At 41.1% G+C, this 26,414-nt stretch overlaps 1 protein-coding gene across 3 annotated transcripts in view; it reads left to right on the top strand.

Moving 5' to 3' along the window:
• Positions 1-26,414, top strand: part of LOC122564151 (AP-2 complex subunit beta) — a 310,855-nt gene that overhangs the window by 155,190 nt on the left and 129,251 nt on the right. For 2 of the 3 annotated variants that reach the window (XM_043718785.1, XM_043718784.1), the window contains exons 15-17: positions 8,084-8,125; positions 9,098-9,244; positions 23,033-23,178. In XM_043718785.1, the coding sequence (XP_043574720.1) occupies positions 8,084-8,125; positions 9,098-9,244; positions 23,033-23,178 (335 nt within the window). The remainder of the gene's footprint in view (positions 1-8,083; positions 8,126-9,097; positions 9,245-23,032; positions 23,179-26,414) is intronic. The other variant, XM_043718786.1, reaches the window with a different exon arrangement.

Raw genomic sequence — 26,414 nt, 5'->3', positions numbered from 1 at the left:
GGAGTTGGGAGGTCATGTTGCGGCGGTACAGGACATTGGTTAGGCCACTGTTGGAATGTTGCGTGCAATTCTGGTCTCCTTCCTATAGGAAAGATGTTGTGAAACTTGAAAGGGTTCAGAAAAGATTTACAAGGATGTTGCCAGGGTTGGAGCTGCAGGGAGAGGCTGAACAGGTTGGGGCTGTTTTCCCTGGAACATCGGAGGCTGAGGGGTGACCTTATAGAGGTTTACAAAATTATGAGGGGCATGGATAGGATAAATAGGTAAAGTCTTTTCCCTGGGGTTGGGGAGTCCAGAACTAGAGGGCATAGGTTTAGGGTGAGAGGGGAAAGATATAAAAGAGACCTAAGGGGTAACCTTTTCACGCAGAGGGTGGTACGTGTATGGAATGAGCTGCCAGAGGAAGTGGTGGAGGCTGGTACAATTGCAACATTTAGAAGGCATTTGGATGGGTATATGAACAGGAAGGGTTTGGAGGGATATGGGCCGGCTGCTGGCAAGTGGGACTATATTGGGTTGGGATATCTGGTCGGCGTGAACAGGTTGGACCGAAGGGTCTGTTTCCATGCTGCACATCTCTCTGACTCTGTGACTCTAAGTCCTGATGGATAATTCTTTTCCACTCACTCTTTCTACCCCCCCCCCCTTCCCCCTCTTCACCCTCCTTTTTCCTCTGTTCACCCTTTCTATTTCCCCCTCTTGTTCCCCACTTGCCCCTGTCTATCTCCTCCCCCTCTCCCCTTTCACTTCTCGCCCATCTCTCTCTCTCACACACCCCCATTCATTTTCTTTGGGTTTAAAGTACGTTGCAATGAATTATTTTAATTTCTTATAAATGTAGTTGATAGATCAGTTCAACTTCACACACTGGGCTTTGAAGGCAGCCAAAGTTGGATAAATTTGTGCAAGTAATGCCATCCCCCTTCTCCTCCTCACAACCTCAGTCATTTCCCTAATCTTCCTCCTCTTTTGTCTGCTTCTGTTTCACACCTCATTCTTCCTTTCTTGATTTCTTCCTCCTTCGCCCCCATTTACCTTTGCCCTTGCTAGATACTGTGCTCGGTCTTATTTTGAAGAAAATGTTATCTTGCATTTGATGCTTGGTTATATGAATCTTCTACTGTTGCATTCAATACTGTTGCATTTAAGTAAGGATCTGCTGAAGCAGCCTACTCTTCAACAGTATTCAGAAATTGGAGCTGTTTTGACACCAGCGTACTTTCCTGTTCTGCATCAGTATTTTATCATTGTCTAATTGCTCTTACTGTTTCCTACTCTGGTCATGTTAGTTGCATGATGGTGTGGAAAATTGTTGCTGCTTGTACTTTAATTGAAGTGCAGAAGTGTATTTTTTGATGAAGCAATGGAAGTAAATGGTTCCCACTAGAAGTTAGCAAGGCAATAAGGGCCTGACTGAACAGACGTGGTAAAATATAGGAATCAAAATGGTTTATCTCAAACTAATTAATTAAAAAGTAAACTGATTCTATTCTATGTATATGTATTGGAATATTTTTAATGTAGCTGTAACCTGAAAAATGATTGGCAGGCTTTAATGTGGTGTGATGTACAGTAGCATTTGCATCAGTGTGGAACCCATGAGAGCCCGGCATCACTATAAAACTTGACATGATGTCTCTTAGAATCATAGAATCCCTGCAGCGTGGGTCTACACCTACGCTCCGAAGAGCATCCCACCCTGACCCAACCCCGTACTCTCTCCCTGTAACCCTGCATTTTCCATAGCTAATCCACCTAGCGTGCATATCCCTAGACACTAGGGGAAATTTAGCATGGCTAATCCACCTAACCTATACATCTTTTGTTTCCTAAGCCCTAGTGTACTAAGGGCCCTGTAGTAATTGCTATATGAATAAGATATTTTTAAGGTGCGAGGAGAAAGATTTGAAAAAGTCATGTGGGTCAATTTTTCTCTACAGTGTGTGGTTCGTGTGTGGGATGAACTTCCAGAGGGTGTGGGTACAGTTACAATGTTTAAAAAGGCATTTGGATAAGTACATGAATGAGAAATATTTGGAGGGAAATGGGCCAAGCGCAGGTAGGTGGGCCTAATTTAGTTTGGGATTATGGTCAGCATGGACTGGTTGGACAGAAAGTCTGTTTCCATGCTGTATGACTCTATGAGATACAAACAAGGGCAGGAGTAGGCTATTCAGCCCCTGCTTACACATGCAAATACATAATCACTGATCAGATTACAACCTCAAATCCAAATTCCTACCTATCCCAGATAACCGCCCAGCTTGACAATAATCCATCCGCCTCTGCCTTTCACACTTGATCTTTGACTTCCTAGTGTCTGCTTGCGCTTCCGCCGGTTTCCTCCCACAGTCCAAATATGTGCAGGTTATTTAGATTGGCTGTGCTATATTGCCCCATACAGTCCGGGGATGTGCAAGCTAGCTGGATTAGCCATGGTAATTGCGGGGTTATGGCGATAGCACAGGATTCTGTTCTGAAGGTCAATGTAGACTCAATGGCCAAATGGCCTCGTTCAATACTGTAGGGTTTCGATGAGAACATCAAAAAATGGCATTACTCATGAAAACTGTGGGCCTGTTCTTTGTTTGTTCCTTCATAAATCCTAGTAAATGGCAGCTTATGTCATAAGTATAATTGCCACATTTTTTTTTAAATTTGGGAGTGCTGCAGCTTGATGGATATGGTTGCATTTCTTGTGTGCTACCGGCATGAATAGCTATTGATGCCCAAGCTCCTGATACCTTTTATATAAAGTTTCTTTACTATTGTATGATAAAGTTAATCTGTTCCCATATTTGTTAAAAACTCTTGAAACTCAAAATGGTGTTTTGCTGTCCCCTATTATCCTCACTACAATGTTTCACATTTTAAATGCTCAGATACATTGAACGACCACGTGCCCTTCAAAATGAGGCTCTGTAAAATCCTGTCTCCCCATTGTAGCATCCTATTGCGTTCTGAGCATTAAAAGGATCTGCTGTACTGTAGGACCTGACTGCTGCTGCTCCAATCTGTTGTTGAATGACTTAGTGTTTAGAGTTAATTTTGTCTATCTTACAACCCATTACCCGACAGCTGCTGTCACCTGCTGAGCTTGTAATAGTTCTTCCGTTTTATCAACTTTTGTTTAGCTACTGTATGGAATTCATGTCAACAATTTGCTGTTCTTGACTGAAGTCCATTTTTTTACCTCAATCTTGTGACAATCAAAATTGCCATAGTTTTCCTGTCTCGTGATTAATTCTGCACCCCTCCTGGCTGTTCATTTCTGCAGGGATAACCCGGAAGAATGTGTTCTTCCACTGCTTCATTCTCTCACTTCCCTTCCTCTCCCCCTCCCCACCACCCCGATGGAAAATCCTATCCCATGCCCTAATCCTGAGCATACATCCTTCTCCAGTTTATCTTTAATCTCTGCTTGTCCTGTCTCAGAATTCATTTTGGTCTTGAGACTCAAAAACGTGTTTCCATCTGGCTTCAAGGAACTAACAGAGTGTGGGAATAAAGGGTAGTAATTTTCAATGGCAGAAGATGATAATAGACAGTAATCCTGTCCATTACTGAAATCACCTACCTCTACCTCTACAACATTGCTCTTCTTTGTTTCGCTTCAACTTATTTGCTGCTGAAACCCTTATCCAAGACTATGTTGCCTTCCAACACTATTCAGTCTATCTCTTTCGCCCTCCATAAACCTGAGCTCATTGAAATCCCATTCGCAGTTGTGCTTTGTAAGTGAATCGACTCTTAGAGTCATGGAGATGTACAGCACGGAAACAGACCCTGCAGTTCAACCTGTGCACGCCGACCAGATATCCCAACCCAATCTAGTCCCACCTGCCAGCATCCGGCCCATATCCCTCCAAACCCTTCCTATTCATCTACGCATCCAAATGCCTCTTAAATGTTGCAATTATACCAGCCTCCACCACTTCTTCTGGCAGCTCATTCCATACGCGTGCCACCCTCTGTGTGAAAAAGATGCCCCTTAGGTCTCTTTTATATCTTTCCCCTCTCACCCTAAACCTATGCCCTGGATAGGTTCTGGACGCCCCGACCCCAGGAAAAATTCCCATGCAAGTTTTCAAGTCTCTCAATGGTCTCACTCCTCTGCAACTGTAAAACATCCTTCAAGTGCTGCAATTTGCTGAGATCTGTACCCCTTCCAAGTCTGGACTCCTGCAGTTTTTATGTTGTTCCACCATTTGTAGCCAGGCTAAGCTTTGAAATTTCTGTGTAACTGAAGGTTGTTGGATGCCCTAACGTTATTGTGATTCCCCAGCTGGTAGATTCTGTATTTTTGTTACTGAATTAGTTGTAGAAATTCAAGTGTTTATAATCAGACAGCAGGAGTGAGCCCTCCTGCCTCTAAGCTTGCTCTACCATTTAATAAGGATCATAGCTGATCTGATTGTAACCTCAAATTCACAAATTCCTACCCACTCTTGAAAACCTTCCACCCACTGGCTTACCATCTATCTATTTGTATCCACCTTTGTCTTAAAAAAAAATTCAAAGACTCTGCTTTCACCACCTTTTCAGGAAAATCACTTCTGAAGGTGAGGCAATGGACTAGTTATTCAAAGCCCAGGCTGATGTTCTGCGGCAATGGGTTTGAACCCACTGTGGCAGATGGTGAAATCTGAATTCATGAAAAATCTTGAATGAAAAGCTGGTCTAATGGTGATTGCATAAGCACTGCCGATCATCTGGTTTGCCAGTGTACCTTCAGGAAGGATATCTGCTGTTCTTGCTCGTCTCTTCTACATGTGACTCCAGACCCACAGCAATGTGACTCTTAACTGTCCTCTATGCAGTTAGGGATGGACAGTAAATGCTGGCCCAGCCAGCTATCTCACACGCCATGAACAATCTTTTGAAAAACTCAGTCTTCTGAGAGAAAATTTCATCTCGTCATTATTCTAAAATTTTACCTCATTTCTGTGACCTGTTCCTCTGAGACAGTGACCTCTAGTTCTAGATTATCACATAAAATGGAACATACTTTGCACATCCAATATGTCAAGGTCCCTCAGGATCTTGTATGTTTCAATAAGGTCATCTTTTACTTTTCTGAGCTTCACTGGACACAAACCGAGTCTGTCCTAGCTTACAAGGCACCTACCCATTCTATGTATTAGTCGAGTAAGTTCTCTCTGAGCTGCTTTCTAAGCCTTTACATCCTCAATTAAGTTGACCAGTACTGTAGATATTTTCAGTCATCCAGTTTAGAAATGTTATGATACACCTCTGGAGAGGATTGGACTTAAATCTAGGCCTACTGTCTCACAGGTCTGGATACTACTATGGTGCCATGAGAGTCCTTGACCAGTTTTGTACAGTAACTCCCACTGTGGTGTCACCTGTGCCCTTTGTAACAAATATAACCTCCTATTTTAATATTTAATTTCCTTTGCAATAAGTGTATTACTGGCATTGAATATCATAAATACCACAGTTACACTGTTGTGTTATTATTGCTAGCTTGTGCAGCTGCTTTAAGTGAACTAAATCCACATCACTTGTAAAATGAGCCCCATATTTAATTTTTGAAACCTTACTATGTAGACCAGAGATCAGTAATGTCAGAACAAGATGGTATTGTCATCTGAGAAATTGTCTTCCTGTTTGTTCCAGTTGGATCCTCTTTCTAATCAGTGTTCATCCTGTGAATTGACTGAAAGCAGACCATTTTATGTGGTTTGAATTTTGTTTGATGAGATATGACCTTGTTTTATTTCTGTACACCCTGTCTGAAAGCCTCAAACACCTTCCAATGTTCTGGCACATCCACTTCAGCACTTTATTATTCACCAGTTGACTCTTGAGTGTAATATACATTAGACATAGATCATAGTTTATGAGATTGTACCCAGAATCCATTGAATACCGGTTTTACCTGACCATCTGTTAATTAAATCAAAATGTGGCATTTGAGACTTTGTTAGCTTATTGAATGCAGAGAAAATGTGTATTGTCTTGTTTTTTTCCTCATTAACAATTGTGGGCTCATTATGTCTGTGTACATTACATCTCCATTAAGGTGCTTTACGCATACACAAAAGCCTTTAGATAAAGACCACAGTTGTAATGTGAATGCAGCCTGATTCTGGATATTACCAACTTAACAGACAGGAAACAGAGTGAACTAAGCCTCTAGAGATAGCTTTAGGGGGAAACTTGATAATCACTTGGGAGAAAGAAGTCGAGGGAAATGCTGATGATGTTCACTGAGGCAGGATAGGAAAAGGTTAGTGTGCAACATTAACACTGGATCAAATGGCTGTTCTGTACTTTAAGTTTTGAGACTTCCTGTAGAACAGAATTTTATATTGTTTCAATGTAAAATGAGTTAGATTTCCATTTATCATGAAACCATTAATGCCCTCACAAAAATATTTACTAGGCATCTGATTCTGTTTGTTTAATACTATTGGCTGTGCATTATGTTGCAGTTTTCAAAGTTTATGTGGTATTCAGTTTTTTCCCCTAATTTTGTATCTCCCCTCCTGAAGGTGGTGGAATAGGCTAGCTCTAATCCCAAAGACACCTCTATTCCTCAAGTATCTTGCTAGAGTGGTTATTCCAGACAGTAAGCATATCAATTTTGAAGGGCATCATGCATTGAATCAATATGTCGTCACACTGTTAATATACTTGCTATGGGAGTTTTTCACATGCCAGATATTTGATGGGTAGAGGTCAGTGAATATGGCTAAACATGGACTAAGGTTCAACTCTTGCTCCTGCAGAGATTGAATGCAATGTCACAAATACACCCACAATGAGACTGGCTGAATTAGTCATTCCAGATATCCATTTGGGATTTTCGGTAGTATCAACAGCAAATATTTACTGTCATCAATGTTGCAAAGCACAGGAGTAATATCCGATACTGAAGGCACAGCTAGCAGTGAGAGGTTGAAGAAACATTAGATGCACAGGAAACCCGAAATAGAGGAGCAAAGCTGGGTTGGGGAGTTGGAGGGCTGAAGTAATTTGCAGATATAGAGAAGGTTCAGAGCAAATTGAAATTTGAACATAAGGATAGAATTTTAAATTCAACACATTCTTTGACCTTGAGTCAATATGAATCAGAGGGTGAATGGACCTTGGTACAAGAGCAGCAGAGTTTTGGTTGAGCTGAGACTTGGTGTGAAAGATGTGGAGCATTGGAATAACTGAACTTGGTGATGGAAATCATACTGAGTCCCTGTTCCTGCGTGGCAGGACCTCTACACGCTTTCCATTGAAACTTTATGGGATCAACCGGAATTCTTCTTAAGTGGTTCACAATTGACTAGTGACAAGTATGGCAGTCTAAACTTAAAACATATTTGTGACTGATCTAGCAACATAACATCTTTGTTCTACTGAGCGTGATGGAAAATGTAAATATCCCAGACTTTGAATGTCATGATGGAGTTCCACACTTCCTCATTGGCTCACATTATCTAGGTTATTTTAATAAATAAAATGGTCACTGAGCTTAGCAATTTTCCAAATTTTGATGAGAGAATTGCAGAGGAAGCAAATGCAGCATGAGCTCCCTGTACATTATTTTGTATGTCAGCATTTAAGAAGTGAGCGCACAGTTGATCATTTGGATTCAACAAATTAAATTTAGAACTTTCCAAACATTGAGCTTTTTGAAATCTTTTTGTTCTGTTGTGCTTTTCCCCCGAATTGCTTTAATTGTCTTCAATGCTCTGGTCAATGCCATTGTCTGGTTTGCTGGAAATGAATACAGCTGGAATCTGAACTGTTCACCATCTTTTTCCTTTTGATTATTTCCTGCTTGGCTATCTTTAAACGTTTGCCTTGACAATGGAGGCTAAACTAAATTATCTGTCACCTACAATTCTCTCTCTCTCAGCATATCAGAAACCACGCTAATAAACGAGTGACAGCTTGCTTCAATCTGAAATAAATTGTAATTGGTGAAGATATGGAAGCTGTTTTTTTAATTAACTCATAAATGCATTTTTTCCTTCTTGCTGTGTATGCCCTCCTGCTTTTATGCCCTCTTGCTGTGTATGCCGTCTGCTTCCATTGATTCTCTGTATTCTGTATCTTTCAGCTTGGGGGCGATCTTGGCGGGCCTACTGGTGGGAGTCCAGCGGTGAGTCTTTCTCCTATAGTCACGTACAGATCACAATTGAAGATTGTAAGGGCTTTATTTGTTTTTACAATTTTCCCTCGTCAAGATGCTGACTTTTTCTGTGAGCATCTCCACCCCATTCCACTGGCAGTTTACCCAGCTATCCAGTTTTAGTGTCTGAACCCAGTCAGTGAGTGATAGCAGGCTTGTCACTGTGGGTGTTATCACATTGGAGTCTAATCCTGTGTTGCATGCATCTTTCAATAGTGGTGTGTGGATAATAGTAAAGAGTAGGAATCTTGCTGGGCACTCTACCCCTCACACATCCTAACATTTGGTGTTGATTTGCTAGTATCCTATTCACCCCCTTGGCCTGGCATAACAAGTCCCAAATATTGGTTAGGGAAAAATTCCTTTAATATGAAGTCATTCGTATTACATTGAATGTACAACACAGTAACAGGCCATTCGGCCTAACCAGTGAATGCTGGTGTTTATTGTATATGGAAGCCACCCACCACCCTCCTTCATCTAACCCAATCAGCAGCTTTACCTTTTCGTGCTTACTTAGTTTCAGCAATGTATGGAATTTACAAACGTTAAGAGTGAGCAAGGGAGATGTAAGTTTCTGCAAAGTTTCACATCATATGATGAACAGGAGTAAAGCACTAGCCTCTTATCGATATCTACTTCTTCAAAGCCCTCAGCAGCTTGTTTTTGCCATCATCGTCACTGTTGGACAAATTCAGTATCGTGTATAACAATTTTCCCTTAGAACTATTCCAAGCAAATCAGAGACAAATGTAATTTAGCTTGAAGTACTATCATAAATGCAAAGGTATGTAAATAAAATGTCTATTTAAAGATGTGTTTATCCAACCAATTTGTTCTGTTCATTTCTAAAGTGGACCAGTTGGAGTGATTGAGTACTGGTATGTATTGTTTTGTACTTGATTGCTCCCATCGTTAAATGTTCATATGTTTTTGTTACAGGTCGGTCAAAGCTTTATACCATCTTCAGTGCCAACTACATTTGGGCCCTCACCAACCCCTGCTGTGCCGAGCAGCGGCCTGAGTGATCTGTTTGAACTCTCAACTGGAATTGGAATGGCAGCCGGCGGCTATGTGGCTCCCAAAGCTGTAAGTGACATTGCTGATCTTAATGGCACAAAGAAAAATAGTTGGCTTCCTAATGTAACTGGAACCATTCATGGTAAATTATTTTCTCTTACATGACTTTTGTCTTCATTCATGCAATAACTGCTGAGGCCTGGAAGATTACAGAAGGCCGGTGCTACTAAATGCAGGTTTATTTGATATTGCACTTTCTTTTCATATACCATAAGGCCATAAAATATAGGAGCAGCATTAGGGCTTTCAGCCCATCAAGTCTGCTCTGCCATTCCATCATGGTCGTTAGGTTTCTCAATCCCACTCTCCTGCATTCTCTCAAGTCTTGATCCCCTTACTAATCAAGGACCCATTTATCTCTGGCTTAAATATACTCAATTACTTGGCCTCTGTAGCAGTGGGTTCCACAGATTAACTACCCTCAGGCTGAAGAAAATTCTCCTTTAATATGGCCATAATAACATGCTGTTTTTACTGTTTTTCACTGCATCTCCTTTTTCTCTTATCAGGGGTCTCATTGTTTGTATGGGAATACTGTATTGGTGCAATTCTGTGCACACTTTTTTCCAAAGCCTGTTTGACCTCCAATTAACCTGTATCTCCCAATAACTTCTTGCTGTTAATAAATGTAATGAAGGTTTCAAATTAATATTATCATATGTTTTCAAAAACAAAACAAGCCTACCTTCAACAATTGACCTCTTAACTGACCTGAGCAGGACTGAGCATTTATTCTTTTTGACCTTAAAGGGATATGTAGCTACAGCTTAGCAGAGTGACAACATTTTGAGTTGTCTGTTGATTTTTCTTACTGTCACACCAATTTTTTTATCCAGAGGAAGAGAACCAGTAATTTTCTGCTTATTTCATTCTGCCCTATAATTGGACTGCAAATAACAAATAAGCCTTCTAATTGATCTTGGGAAGTAATAATGATTAGACTTCCTGACCTTTCAGCAACACAGCAGGCCGCACACAGCTCCATCTTAGCAGCAGAATAATTCTTGCGCATTTTAATGCTCCTGCTCTTAGTGTGCTCAACTAACTGTGAACTGTGCTGCAGAAGATAGAATCGCAGAATGATGCATACAGAAGACCATTGGTACTGATGCTGATTAATCTGACATTATTGAAACAGTTTCTTCTTAGTCACTCTATCAAAGTCCTTTTGATTTTGAACACTTCAATCTCCCTTAACCTTCCTTGCTGCAAAAACAACCACTTCAGGAAGGTGAAGACCCATATCCCTGATGCAATTGTAGTAAAACCTCTACAGCCTATTGAAGGCTGTGACATCTTTCCTGAAAGCAAGGAGCTCAGAGTTGAGCGTAATACTGTAGTCGGAACTGATTCAGAGACTTACAAAGTTGCTTTGAACATAACTTGCTTTCGAACCTAAAACTTTTGTTTATAAAGACAAGCATTCCATATGCCGTTTGAACAGTCTTCTCAACTTGTCCTGCCACCTTCAGTGATTTGTGATCGTACACCCTTTGTCCTTGCAGAGCTTCAAATAGTCCCGGAATGTGTCATTTAAACTGCACTTGTCCAGTTCAGCTATCTGTTTTCTCCTGAAGTCTTCACTATCTTTTTCACTGTGGACTGTATTTCCAAGTTCAGTCTCTGAAACTTGTCTATTATGCACTGTATAGCCATGACCAAACCATCTCTACAGATCAGAAAGAACAGTGGACCTATTACAAAATCCTGCATACTTGTAATTTTCACTGCATACTTGTAATTTTCATATCAGTTCACAGCTATTCTCTGCTTTCTGTTTGCCAGCCTCACCTATGCTGTCAGTATCCCCTTATTCTCATGGGCTTTATCTTTACCAACATGTCCATTATTATAAACTCTTTGAAATTTGGCTTCACCAAATCCATGTTAAATGCCATTTACTAACCTAGTTTGCCATTTGACAATTCTGTGTTGGATTATTTTTCAGGATTTCCCCACCAACAGCTTTAGCACAGAAACAGACTGTTTGGCCCAATTAATCCATGCTGAAGATTAGGCTCCACCCAAGCCTCATCTTATCCTTCCTCATTTAATCCTATCCTATCTGAAAATAACCCTCTGTTCCCTTCTCCCTCATATACTTCTGTAACCTCCCCTGAAAGTCCGTTAGGGCAATTTGCCTCAATTATTTTGCATGGTTATGATTTCTACATTCTCACTACTCTTTGAGTAAAGAATTTTCTTCTGGATTCCTTGTTTATTTTGGGCAGAAACTTGCTGCATAAATTCTCACCTAACTTCTGCATAATTTTGAAGCTTTCTATTAGATCATCCATCGTCTTCTGTCTTCAGGATCAAGGCTGTTTGCCCTTTTATGATGGGTATAAACTGAGTGCTGAGGTTATCAACTTTATAAAACGTTTTTTGTCCTCTCCAGTGCATCCAAATTCTTTATTGTGGCAACCAGAATTTTACACATTACTCTTAAGTGTCACCTTAAGATTCAGTACAAGTTTGACGTAGCCTCTGTACCTGTTAGCTATAATCCCTCTAGAAATAAACCCTGGTGTTTATTTTGTTATTTAATTAAAATGGCCTATAAAAGTTCAGGAGGGAAGTGATTTGTTTATTTGTATTCCCTTTCCCCACTGCTCCTCTAATTCATGCAGCTCCTCAGTTTCTAAGTAATATGTGCCATCTTGATTTTGTTGGAATGTAACACCTCATTTATCTATGGTAAAATTAATTTGCCTATTATATGGTTAATTCTTTGACTCTTCTGAAGGTTTATTCATGTTTTCTTGTAAATTGTTGCAATTCTTCTCAGTATTGTTTAGTTTCCATCATAGCTTCAATTTAAGATCATCCAGTCCTCAAATATGGAAATTAAGACTTTGATTCTACAGTCCCACGTCATTAATATACATTTATGAACAACCAGTGATTCTCATTGGACTGTGTTTTGCATTTAGCCCTGTGAGGAGCTACCGTTTAGCACCTGTTCCCTGGCTTGCTGTATTGAAGTCAACTATCCATTCTGCTATTTATTTGTTTCATCTTGCCCCATACTGTTTTTCCTAACTTCTGTTTTAATGATTGGGCTGCTCATGTGATGCCTCATGTCCTCCTGCTGTTCTGGTTGTCCCTTCTCATTGTTTCCCTTTAGGCTTGTTCTGTTTGTTCTCACAGATGTGTAGTTATGTGGAGGAATGTGTCTCGTAGATGATGGAGGTATATTTAATAACACCTGAAAGGGAATCATTGTGTATTATTGAAATTGATATATTTGCATAACTATGAGGGAAGAGCACAGTTGCTGGATTAATTGGAAAGTAGGACAAATTGAATAGCTCTTTGCAAATGTTGAATAAGTACAAAGGCTCAATTTTATGATTCTATTCTGGTAGAAGACTTGTACAGTAAAATAATAATTAAGTTTTGATTGCAGTCCATGAACTTTCTCTGAGAGATTAACAAGTTCTGTCATTTTTCAAAACATATTTCCAATTGATTCTTTCAAACATGATCAAAGATCTCAGAAATAACTCTGTCGTTTGTATTGAAAAGATTCCACTATTTCCTCAGAAATGTAATTGCTATGTATTTTGAATCTAGGTTATAACTAATCTCCAGAGATTAGAATCCAAGAAAGATAGTGCTCTCTCAAGTAAATATTAAGCAGATTCATTGTTAAAGGCACACACCTTGGTGCTATGAGAATCTATCTTTCCAAGAATCTCTAGTATTATTGTTTTCAAACATATACAGTTATAGACATCAGATGAAATGAATCAAAACTCCCAATTGACTTCCTTCTCTGGCTGTCCCCAGTCAATATGGTTGTTTTAGATGAAAGGTATGTGTTTCTCTATGTTCATTTGCAAATGTCTTTAAAGAACCGGCAACTGACTTTTGTTTGTGTTTAAAAATAAGGGAGGTTATTTATTCTGAGAATAAATATTCTCCTGGAATCTAAACACTGTGTTAGTCACACCACATACTCAAGAGAGATACAATTGGAGATTGTGCACTTTTATAAGTTTTAAATCAAAACAAATGGTTAATATTTTTCTTATTTGGCTGTTGGAAGAGGTCAGGCCATACGGATCCGGTGAAATAGAGTTTATTTCCATTTTTGAGTTGTAGTTCAGATTAATTTGGATGGCTGAAGTCAGGTATCTGTATTGTTGCAGGATTTCTTTGAAGTGATAAATGTTCAGTTGTTGTGAAGCTCGGGGCTTAAACTTTTTATTTCAGGATGTCAGATTTCTTTACAGGTGGATTTGGAGTTTGAGTCAGGCTGAGAAGATTTTAAAGGCTCCCAAATCTTCAAAAACAATGATGGCGTGGCCGCCTTGTTAGTGCAGTTCAGCAGTCTTTGGTGTTCTCTTGCAGATTGCCAGGTCTTTTAGATCAAAACTTATCTCCAGGTTTCACGCCGAATACTGCTTGTCTCACCAGAATGGCTTAAAAATCTAAGGGCATCTCTGCACAAGAGATAAATGGTGGTCTTTTGCACTTACTTCATAGACAACAGATCTCTTTAGTTTTCTTCTGTGAAGCATTGATCTGGGAGACAAAAAGTCTGGAAGTCTATTGATTCTATGTTTGAAGTTCAAACATTAGCAGGTCTGAATTCTACTGATCACATTTGTCTGCATATGCACATTTCAGGGGGAGCTCCCTACCCGGAGTAATTCAATTAGAACTTTTCCAGAAGTTTGAGAGAGTCTGTGTTAAATAAGCAATGGTCACCTGACTCTTGTTTCAGAAATTTCTGTCTGCTCAAAGAGTCTGAATGTAAAGTTGCATAGAGTATCTCTTCACTGGGCATGACATAGTTACCTCTGTTTTACTCAAAATGTAAGCTTGCTGTTGGCTCTGATTCTGGAATAAATAAGATGCAATTTGAATGGCTTCTTTAAATTACTTAATATGGAAAACACAGCTTGTTTGAGCAAATTTTGGTTTTGAAGCAAATGCATGGTTATGAAGCAAGCATTCATGCATTTTGAGGTAATCCACAACTGACGAGATACAACTGTAACATCGTGAAGAACAAGAGCAACAGATGCAGGGTGTGAGAAACGAAGCTCACTGTTCAATAATTTCACTCCGAGTCAAATTCTGAAGCAGTCTTTACTCATACGGTCTTGCAAGCCGGTTGACCATTAAAGGAGGCGCACCGATCAGGAGGTTACATTACAATCTATACAGTTAAATTGAGTCCCTTGGTACTCCCCCTTTTACTTCATATCTGATAGTTGTATTGCTCTATGCAGTTGCTAATCTAATTGGCTTACCACATCTATCTGTGGCCTGTTGTTGGTGTGCAAACCCCTCCCACTTTGATAGTGGGCCTTATTACATTTGCTGACGCAACACTGGGTCTTATTTGGTTATCTTATTCATACTAACTCCCTATGTGCGTGACAATTGCAACGGTAATGTCAATACATCTGTTTCGACCACCTCCCTTTTCGATTAGTTATTTCTTGGTATATACTCTCATGATTCCGCCTTGCGATTTTTGCAGAAGCAAGATACAGTTACTTGTAACTGCTTGCAAGTGTATCTAGCTTAACATAAACCCCCCCCCCCCCCCAATGACTCAGCCATATGATTTTTGCAGAAACAACAACCGCTGCAAGGGCCTCTCACAAGGGAGTGCCCAACATTTGTAAGTTTCTGTCAAAGTCTCTCAGAATCTCGACTTGGAAATATATTGCCATCTAGTACTGGCAACAGCTTCAAGTCCTGGAACTCCTGACATAACAGCGCTTGTGGGCGAATAGAAAAGTACTTTGCAAGTGAAGAGTTGCAGCACAAAATGAGGACAGCGATCTTCACATTTAACTCCCGAAAAGAAACCCTAGGGGGAGCTTTGCAAGAGTCGATTAAATGGCCCAGTGCTGATCTTCTGCCAAAATATTGCTGTAATTAAAGTGTTCTGGCAGCTTGATGGTTTTTAAATTAAAAATCTTGATAGAAACTTGAGACATACTGTACTCCAATTGCACATTCCCTCAGATGGTTTGTCTGCCACTCTGACTGTCCAAGCTGCTCCACTGAACACCAAACAACTATGTTGGAAAGTATCATGGTCTCCAGTGGTTCGTTTATTCTGTTCTAAACATGTTCAATATGATTTTCCTTAATCTTTTTATGATCTGGAATACTTTGTAATATTTGGATTTTAAACAAAGTGTTCTTGTGCAATTTTCTGCATGTGCCTAAATGATCATCTTGACAGCCTGCATGATTTAACACTTGGACTGCGTGCTTGTGCAGATTAACCTATGTGAAATGGTAACTGCTGCATGTCAGTTTAAGTATAATAGCATTGCACAGAGGTAAATGTGTGAAATGGACAGGTATATATAGTGGGGAGCCAATTGTATCAGCAAATTCATCAGTTGAATACAGATCTGGAGAAAGACAGAGGTATTGTTGGCTTTCCCGACTCGGCACTGGGACTGACCTGTGAGGAGATAGTGGCATAATGGTGATGTCATTGGACTAGTAATCCAAAGTCCTGCTTTGATTCATAATGACAAAGATTCAAATACTACCATTGCAGAGAGTGAAAGTCTCTGTTCACTAAACTGTGGAATTTAAAACTAGCCCATTCACAACAGTTATCAATTGTCATTACAATTTATTTTCACTTAATGACTTTTTAGGGAAGGAAATCTGTCCTTTCCTGGCCTGGTGACTCCAGACCCATAGCAAAGTGGGTTAGTCTTAACTGTCCTCTGAATAGCCAATCGCTGTTAAATGATCATTTCAGCACATGCAGAAAATTGTACATGAACACTTCGTTTAAAATCCAATCAAACTAATCACTTGGAGCAAACCACCAATTGGAAAGACCAATTAACATCAACAGACAGTCTTGTCAATGCTACAAAGTTGTTATTATCCATATTGGGGCTTGTGCTAAAATTTGGAGAGTTATCTCTCAGTAGTCAGCTATAAGCTTGACATGACCATACTCATGAAATCATGCTTTCAGAGACCAAATGACCATCCAGGGTATGCCTTATTCCACCAGCAGAACAGGTCCACCAAAAGTGGTGACACAGTGGTATACGTCAGAAGCGAGTTGCCCTGAGAATCTTCAGCATTGAGTGCACACCCATGAAATCACTTGGTATCCGATTGGTCAGGGGAAGGAAACTACCTCAGCCGATGAATCAGTACTCCACAATGTTGAATTTCACTTGGGAAAAGCACTCTGGGTGAGGTTCCATCCAGGTTAATTCAAGAGTGCAGGAGGAAGTGTCAGGAGCAGAACCAGGCATGAGGTGTCAACCTGGTGAAACAATACACAGTATTACTTGAATGCTGAACATTGGAAGAAATATGCAATAGACTGGGCACAGTGATCTTTCAATTAACAGATCAGATGTAAGCTCTGTGTTTCTTTAATATCCAATGGTGTTGGATAATTAAGCAACAAACAGGAACTGGAGTCTTCTCAAATATCCCCATCCCCAATGAAGGAGCAACCCAGCACAGAATCCCTACAGTGTGGAAACAGGCCCTTCGGCCCAACAAATCCACACCGACCCTCCAAAGAGAGTCCCACCCAAACCCATTCCCCATTACCCTACATTTACCCCTGGTTAATGCACCTGACCTAAGTAGTAGAAACGATGTGGCTGAAGCATTTCTAAGTATCTTCAGCCAGAAGTGCTATATGAATGATCCACTTCTCCTCAGATTCCCAGTATCAAAGATACTGGTCTTCAACCAATTTGATATACTCCACGTGATATCAAGACAGGACTGAAGGACTGGATGCTGCAAAGTTAGTGCACCCTGACAGCATTTCGGCAATGATACTGAAGACGTACACTCCAGAGCCAGCTGTGCCCTTAGCCAAGCTGTTCTTGTGCAGTACCAATCCATGCTGGGCCATTATTGCTCTATACGGTAGCAACAGGAGTGGGTCACAGGCAAGGAATTCAGTTCCAGTTAACACCTGAGCAATCTCCCCAGTGGCCATTCATATCTACAAGGCTCAGGTCAGTAGCCAGGCTGGGTGCAGTTTGAACAACAATCAAGAGCACTCAACACCATTTAGGACAAAGGAGCCCAAATAACTGGCACTCCATCTACCACCGACACAGTGGCAGCAATGTGTCCCATCCACAGGATGCACTGCAGGAACTCACCAAGGCTCCATTGAAAACACTGTTCCAAGTCCATGACCCCTGCCACCTAGAAAGATGGCAGCAGATGACATGGGAATACCTCCACCTGTAAATTGGCCATCCAAGTCACACACCATCCTGACTTAGAGTCATAGAAATTTACAACATGGAAACAGACTTTTCGGTCCAACTCATCCATGCCAACCAGATATCCTAACTTAACCTAGTCCCATTTGCCAGCACTTGGCCCTTATCCCCCTAGACCCTTCCTATTCATATACCCATCCAGATGCCTTTTAAATGCTGCAGCGTACTCTACTTCCACTGGAAGCTCATTCTATGCATGCAACCACCATATGCGTGAAAAAGTTGCCCCTTAGGTCTCTTTATATCTTGCCCTTCTCACCGTGAACCAATGCCAATAGTTCTGGACTCCCCTGTCCCAGGGGTAAGGCCATGTTTATTTATCCTATCTTTGCCCCTCATGATTTTATAAAACTGTATAAGGTCACCCCTCAGCCTCTGACACTCCAGGGAAAACAGCCCCAGCCTATTCAGCCTCTCTTTATAGCTCAAAACCTCCAACGCTGGAACATCCTTGTAAATCTTTTCTGAACCCTTTCAAGTTTCATAACTTCTGATAGGAAGGAGACAAGAATTGCACGCAATATTCCAAAAGTGGCCTAACCAGTGTAGGAATCCTGCACTAAAGTATTCACCTCTGGACTCTCCAAAGCCTGTGCACCATCTATCAGGTATAAGTCAGAGAGTGATGGAACACTCCCCACTTGTTTGGATAGATGCAGCTCCAAAAACACTCCAGCTTTATGTTATCCAGGACAAAACAGCACACTTGATTGGTACCACATCCACAAACATCTGTTCCCACCACTACTGATGCGCAGTAGCGATAGTGTGTGTGTGCTATCTACAAGTTCCACTGCAGAAATTCACCAAGGCTCCTTGGATACCCTTGGCTTGGAAAGGGTGGACGCTAGTAAATTGTTTCAGTTAGGCGAGGAGACTAGGACCCATGGACACAGCCTTAGAATTAGAGGGGGTAAATTCAGAACAGAAATACGGAGACATTTCTTTAGCCAGAGAGTGGTGGGCCTGTGGAATTCATTGCCGCGGAGTGCAGTGGAGGCAGGGACGCTAAATGTCTTCAAGGCAGGGATTGATAAATTCTTGATGTCACAAGGAATTAAGGGCTACGGGGAGAATGCGGGTAAGTGGAGTTGAAATGCCCATCAGCCATGATTGAATGGCGGACTGAACTCGATGGGCCGAATGGTCTTACTTCCACTCCTATGTCTTATGGTCTTATGATACCACCTTCCAAACTCTGACCACTTCCATGTAGAGCAACAATGGAAGTAGATACATGGGAACACCATCTGCGAGTTCCCCTCCAAGCCACTCATTATCCTGACTTGGAAGTGTATCGGGAGAAAGTGAGGACTGCAGATGCTGGAGATCAGAGTTGAAGAGTATGGCACTGGAAAAACACAGCCGGTCAGGCAGCATCCAAGGAGCAGGAGAACTGACGTTGTTGGGCATAAGCCCTTTATCAGGATGAATGGCTTATACCTGAAACATTGATTCTCTTGCTCCTTGGATGCTGCCTGGCCAGCTGTGCTTTCCCAGCACCACACTCTTTGACTTGGAAATGTATCGCCATTCCTTCACTGTCGCTGGGTCAAAATCCTGGAATTCCCCCTCTAATGATAGTGTGGGTATGCCTACAGCACAGGGTCTGCAGTAGGTCAAGGAGGCAGCTCAACACCATTTTCTCAAGGGCAACTGGAGACAGGGAATAAATGCTGGGCCAGTCAGCAATGCCCACATCCCTTTAGTGAATGAAAAAAAATTGTTGCCTCTTTGTTTTAAATGGCAAGGATAGACAAGATGGCCTAATGGTCAATCTTGAAGTAGATAGGACATTTTTCTCAAATTCCCACTGTCACTGAGCAGCGACTAAAACAATGTAACCTTCCCAGGATCATACACTTGAGTTTATGCCTTACTATAGCAAGTTAAACAGAAAATTTTATCTGACACCCCAACGTTGCCCCAACTGAGATGGAACCTTTCAGATAAAACATTAAACCTTTCAGGTGATTGTGACGACACTAATACCTTGGCACTGTTAGATGAAGAGCCCAGAAAGTTCTGAGTTTCTGTCCAATGTTTATCTCTCAATAAACACCACAAAAATCAGATTTTTCTTTCTGGGACTTTGTTGAGCATGAGCTTAGTGGTAATATTTCAGAACTAGTTCACTGGATGCAGATCACTTTGGGATCTCCTAAGGATGCAAAAGACTTTACATAAATGCAAGTCTTTCATCTTAAATGGCTAAAAGACAATTGAGTCCAGACAACTGTTAAGCGCCATAACTTCAGTTCATTTTCAACCCATTGCCATGAGTATAAATCCATTGCCTGGATTAACTGGATAATTGAGCACAATTTGGAAGGTTCATTCCACCATTCCATGATGATAGTTGCTTTGGGAATGAGAAAATATGATTAATATGTACTTGTCCCACTACATAGTTTGTAAATTGTGCAAAATTCAATATTCAGCTATGGAAAGATGTAGAGGCAATAGGATAGTGGTGATGGGAGATTTTAATTTTCCCAACATTGACTGGGATACATTTAACATCAGAGGTTTGGATGGGATAGAATTTGTAAGAAGCGCCCAGGAGAGTTTTCTAGAGCAGTATGTCAATAGTCCGACGAGGGAAGGGGCCGTATTGGACCTGGTGTTGGGGAATGAGCCAGGCCAGGTGGTAGAGGTTGCGGTGGGGGATTTCTTTGGGAACGGGGACCACAATTCTGTAAGTTTTACAATGCTCGTAGACAAAGATGAGAGTGGTCCTAAGGGAAGAGTACTAAACTGGGCCAAGGCCAATTATATCAAAATTAGGCAGGAGCTGGGAAATGTGTATTGGACACAGCTATTTGAAGGGAAGTCCACATTGAGAGGCTTTCAAAGATACTGCATGTCCTGTTGAAAGCAAAGGGTAGGAAAGGCAAGATTAGTGAACAGTGGATGACAGCAGAAATTGTACAACTAGCCAAGAGGAAGAGGAAAGCATACATAAGGTCCAGGCAGCTAAGAACAGAATGGGTCCTGGAGGAATATTGGAAGAGTAGGACCAGTCTAAACGAGGAATCAAGCGGGCTAAAAGGGGTGATGAAATAGCTTTAGCGAGCAAAATTAAGGAGAATCCCAAAATCTTTTATTCTTATATAAGAAGCAAGCAGGTAACTAGAGAAAGGATTGGTCCACTAAAGGATAATGAAGGAAGGCTGTGTGTCGAACCTGAGAGAATGGATGAGATTCTGAATGATTAATTTGCATCAGTGTTCACTGAGGAGAGGAACATGATGAATGTTGAGATTAGAGATAGAAGTTTAATTAGTCTGGATCATGTTGTCATAAGTAGGGAAGATGTATTGGGTAGGCTAGAGGACAAATCACCAGGACCGGATGGGATCTATCCCAGGTTGCTGAGGGAGGCGAGAGAGGAAATAGCTGGGGCCCTGACAGATATCTTTGTGGTATCCTTAAATACAGGTGAGGTGCCGGAGGACTGGAGGGTTGCTGATGTTGTCCCCCTGCACAAGAAGGGTAGTAGGGATATTCTGAAAAACGTCAGACCACTGAGTCTGACGTCAGTGGTAGGAGAAGGTACTGAGGGATAGGATCTATTTATATTGAAAAAAGAATGGGCTTATCTGTGATAGGTAACATGGTTTTGTGTGAGGGAGATCGTGCCTTACCAACTTAATAGAGTTCTTTGAGGAAATGACCAAGTTGATAGATGAAAGAAGGGCTGTTGATGACATATACATGGACTTCAGTAAGGCATTTGATAAGGTTCCCCATGGTAAACTAATAGAGAAAGTGAAGTCACATGGTGTTCAGGGTATCCTAGCTAGGTGGATAAAGAACTGGTTGAGCAGCAACAGGAGACAGACAGAGAGTAGTAGTTGAAGGGAGTTTCTCGAAATGGAGAAAGGTGACCAGTGGTGTTCCACTGGGATCAGTGCTGGGGCCACTGTTGTTTGTAATATACATAACTGATTTGGAAGAGGGCACTGTTGGTATGATGAGCAAATTTGCAGATGACACGAAGCTTGGTGGAGTAACAGAAAACATAGGGGACTGTCAAAGAATACAGAAGAGTATAGATAGACTGGAGAGTTGGGCAGAGAGGTGGCAGATGGAGTTCAATCCAGGCAAATGTGAGGTGATGCATTTCAGCAAGTCTAATTCTAGAGCAAATTATACAGTGAACAGAAGAGTCTTGGGAAAGGTTGATGAGCAGAGAGATCTGGGAGTTTAGGTCCATTGTACCCTGAAGGTTGCTGCACAGGTGGATAGAGTATGGTATGCTTGCCTTTATCGGACAGGGTATTGAGTATAAGAGCTGGCAGGTCATGTTAAAATTGTACATGACGTTGGTTCTGCCGCATTCAGAAAACTCTGTACAGATCTGGTAGCCACATTACCAAAGGATGTGGATGCTTTGCAGAGAAGGTTTAAGAGGAAGTTGCCTGGTATGGAAGGTGCTAGCTATGAAGAGAGGTTGAGTAGCTTAGGATTGTTTTCATTTAAAGAAAGGAGATTGAGTGGGGACCTGATTGAGGTTTACAAAATCATGAAGGGTATAGACAGGGTGGATAGTGATAAGTTTTTTCCCAGGGTGAAGGATTCAATAACGAGAGGTCACGCTTTCAAGGTAAGAGGTGAAAAGTTTAAAGGGGATACACACGGCAAGTACTTTATACAGAGGGTGGTAGGTGTCTGAAACGCGTTGCCAGCAAAGGTAGTAGAGGCAGGCACAGTAGGTTCATTTAAGATGCGTGGGGAGCAGAGGGATACAGATGCTTAGGAATTGGGCGACAAGTTTAGACAGTAGATTTGGATTGGCTCAGGCTTAGTGGGCCGCAGGGCCTGTTCCTGGGCTATAAAGTTTCTTTGTTCTTGTGATCTAAGTAACATCCAAGTCGACGAAATTGTTCTTAAGTGGACAACATAACTCATTGAGTATATTTAAAACAGAGATCGATATGTTCTTGATTGCCATGGGGATCGAAGGTTACGGGGAGCAAGTTAGCAAATGGGTTTGAAAAACCTATCGGCCCGGATTGAATGATGGAGCAGACTTGATGGGCCGAATGGCCTAATTTCTGCTTCTATGTCTTATGGTATTATAAACCTAAAATTGTGAATAGAAATTTAAAACGGATTTGTATTTTAAAGTTCAAAATCTATCCTAGTGATCTCTTTAAAAGTAGTCATGATTTGGAGATGCTGGTGTTGGACTGGAATGGACAAAGTTAAAAATCACACAACACCAGGTTATAGTCCAACAGGTTTAATTGGAAGCACTAGCTTTTGGAGCAACGCTCCTTCATCAGGTGATTGTCTTCAGCTACTGCTTCCAATTAAACCTGTTGGACTATAATTTGGTGTTGAGTGATTTTTAACTTTAAAAGCAGTGTATGGTTGAAAGGTAGGCACAATAATGCTATTTTTGGTATAGACACGTCAATCATGCTTCATGTGAATAGAGGAGAGCAATAATATTGTGTTTGATAAACTCGATTTAGCAACCTCACTGTCCTTAAGTGGAAGCTAATGCTCCTTTCTTTTCCAGGTATGGTTACCTGCAGTGAAAGCTAAAGGTTTGGAGATTGCTGGTACCTTTTCCCGACGGCAGGGTCACATTTACATGGAAATGAACTTCACAAACAAGGCTCTACAACACATGGTTGACTTCGCCATTCAGTTCAATAAGAATAGGTAAGAATGAAGAATCATTTAGTTATTGGAAAAATAATCTGTTTTCTTTCCTTTTGGTTGTTTTTTTTTCTCCCTTGACTGTCGGGGATGGTTATCTGCTGCAATGACCACGCTCTGGCATATTTTTTTACAGCATCATTCTTCAAATGTGGGCCAAAAGATTGATTAATCAGCCTTGTTCCATGTTGGGTGTTACTAACCCAGTCCTCACCCATTGTTCCTGTGCACACTTGCCAATAGAGACCTCTGAATAGCAACCAAGAATTGGGGATTTGGCAGACTGCTGCCTCCCATTGGCTGGTGAACTGAACACAATAGCTGTTTCTGAAATACAGTCCTGGCCAAAATCAGCTAGCAAGGAACATGCCTCAAACCAAACCTTGTACCTTCTTGCCTGTAAAAACATTTATTCTACATCAGCTGCCGGTGTCTATGTTCTAGTCATTTTTAGGAATGCTGCATTTGTCATAATTAACTATAGGTAGTCCCCTAATTTACATTGGAATGTCTTAAGTGTGTAAATAATTCAGAAGGCCAGAGGTGACTGAGCAGTGATTATTTTCGGAAGAGTGAGAGTTAAGCAAGAGGAAGTTACAAAAATCCACTTTGCTTCTTGCAAACTAATGATTTCTTAATTTATACAATATGAAATTATAATATATTGTCGTCTTCATACTTAATTGGATAGACCTGGATGACAGTAATTCTGTGCTGAGTTTGCTGAGCTTCTCCGGTCTAAGAGCTTTACAATTAATACTCCTAATGTAGCAGAGTTAATGTCCTGGATTTTTAAAAATCCATTCACAGCATGAGTGTGTTGCTGGCCACGCCAGCATTTGGTGCCCATTCTTAATTGCCCAGAAGGCAATTCCAAGTTAACCACATTGATGGAATCATACAGTACAGAAGAGGCACTTTGGCCCATCAAGCCTGTACTGCCTACTAGTACCTACAAATATCCTACTTCCCTGCATTAGACCTATAGCTTTGAATGTTATGACACCTCACGTGCACATCCAAGTACCTTTTAAAGTTTGTGAGGTCTCCCGCCTTAGTTTCCCTCCCAGACAGTGAATTCCAGACCCCCACCATCCTCAGAGTGACAAAACTTTTCCTTGAATCCCCTGTAAATCTCCTGCCTTTCACTTAAAAATTGCACCCTTTGTTTTGACCTGTCTACTTGGGGAAACTGCTGCTTTCTACTGACCCTGTGTATGCCCCCTCATAATTTTGTACATCACCATCAGATACCCCTTAACCTTCTCTACTCTGAAGAAAATAGCCCAGGCTAACCATTAGATTAGATTCCCTACAGTATGGAAACAGGCCATTTGGCCCAACAAGTCCACCCTCCAAAAAGTAACCCACCCAGACCCATTCCCCTACCCTATTACCCTACAATTACCCATGACGAATGGACCTATCACTATGGGCAATTTAGCATGGCCAATTCTCCTGATCTGCCCATCTTTGGTCTGTGGGAGGAAACCAGAGCACCTGGAGGAAACCCATGCAGATACAGGGAGTGGGCTGAGACGGGAATCAGTCAAGCTTCTCTTCGTAGCTGAAATGCTTCATCTCAGGCAACATCCTGGTAAATCTCCTTTCCAACGCTTCTGGTGCAATCACATCATTCTGATAGTGTGTTGACTGGAGCTGCATACAGTACTCCATTGTGGCCTAAATTAAGTACTGTACAGCTCCAACATGACAACCTGCTCTTATAATCTATACCCTTAACTGATAAAGACAAATGTCCCACGTACCTTAACTACCCTATTCATTTATCCTGCCACCTTCAGAGATTCATGTACAATCACCCCCAGATCCCCCTCTTCCCCTGAGCTTCCAGGGTCTTGCCAAGTACTCCCTTGTCTTATTCCTCCTTCCAACGTGCATTGACTCACATTTAACAGGGTTAAATTCCATCTATCACTGATCTGCCCCATCAGACCAATCCATCTATATCCTCCTGTAAACTAACAGCTTCCTTCTCACTGTCAACCACCCCGTCAATCTTTGTGCATTCTGCAAACTTGCTTATCATCCCTCCCACCTTCGTATATACATCATTATTGAATGTCACAAACAATAAGGGACCAAGAACTGATCCCTGTGGAACACCAGGCTCCAGTCACACACATACGTCTACCACTGCCCTCTGTCTCCTGTTACTAAGCAAACTTTGGATCCAACTTGCCAAGTTACCCTGGATCTTTTGTGCTTTTGCCATCTTTGTCAGTCTCCCATGTGGGACCTTATCAAAAGCCTTCCTAGAATCCATATAAACCCCATCAACTCGCCTACCCTCATCTAAACACTTGGTTGCCTCCTCAAAAATTCAATTAGATTTGTTATGCATGACCTTCCTGTGACAAGCATTGATTAACTCAATGTGTGGCTGGGGTCACAAATAAGCAAGATCAGGTAAGGATGGCCGTTTTCTTTCCTAAGTTACACATTTAACAGGATTTTTTTCTGATAATCAACAATGGTTTCATGGTTGTCATTAGACTCTTAATTCCATATTTCTTAAAATTCAATTCCCACCATCTGCCATGACAGGATTTGAACCCAGACTCCCCGGACCTCAGTCACTGGATTAATAGTCTAGTCTATTAATCTCATGCCAAGTCAGAGGGATCTGTTCAGTGTCCCTCAATAGTGATACTATCGAACAGGGTAAGGTAGCTAATCGTAGTGAAGTATCGTCACCGGCAGGAACGTGGTACATAAAATGGACTAAAATTTTCACTTATATAATTTTGCAGGGAATGAAACAAATGGGACATAGTCATGGAATTAACATGAAATCTGAAAAAGCAAACATTCAAGAGTGTACTTTTGGATGTTTTTTTGTCATAATGTACGTAATATGAAATTAATTTTCATGGACCACAAAAGGCTTTTCAGTAGGTACTTACTCTGTGTGCCACTTAAAAATCCTGTTACACCTCAATCAACAAAGTAAAACATTTTCAAGGGATTTTGAGTTGAAACTAATGAAAGAAGTGCAAGTTCCTTTTCGTTCAGTAATTCCTACTTGGTCATCATTCACTGGAACTTAGCAAATAGTGTAACAGAAAATTCTAGATTTTGATGTATAACTGAAGCTGTGCATTGAAGAAATTGCTGTCAGTTTCAAACCAGTAATGCTGAAGGCTGTCAGTTTCACTGTCCTTACAGCTACAAAGTCCAAATCAGTGGAAGCCTGGAATTCAATTCTAACACTTTTC

This window comes from Chiloscyllium plagiosum, chromosome 28, assembly GCF_004010195.1.
Source record: "Chiloscyllium plagiosum isolate BGI_BamShark_2017 chromosome 28, ASM401019v2, whole genome shotgun sequence".
Classification (NCBI taxonomy): Eukaryota; Metazoa; Chordata; class Chondrichthyes; order Orectolobiformes; family Hemiscylliidae; genus Chiloscyllium; species Chiloscyllium plagiosum.
Note: the sequence above shows the minus strand (reverse complement) of the source record. Positions and strands in the feature narration are given on the sequence as shown.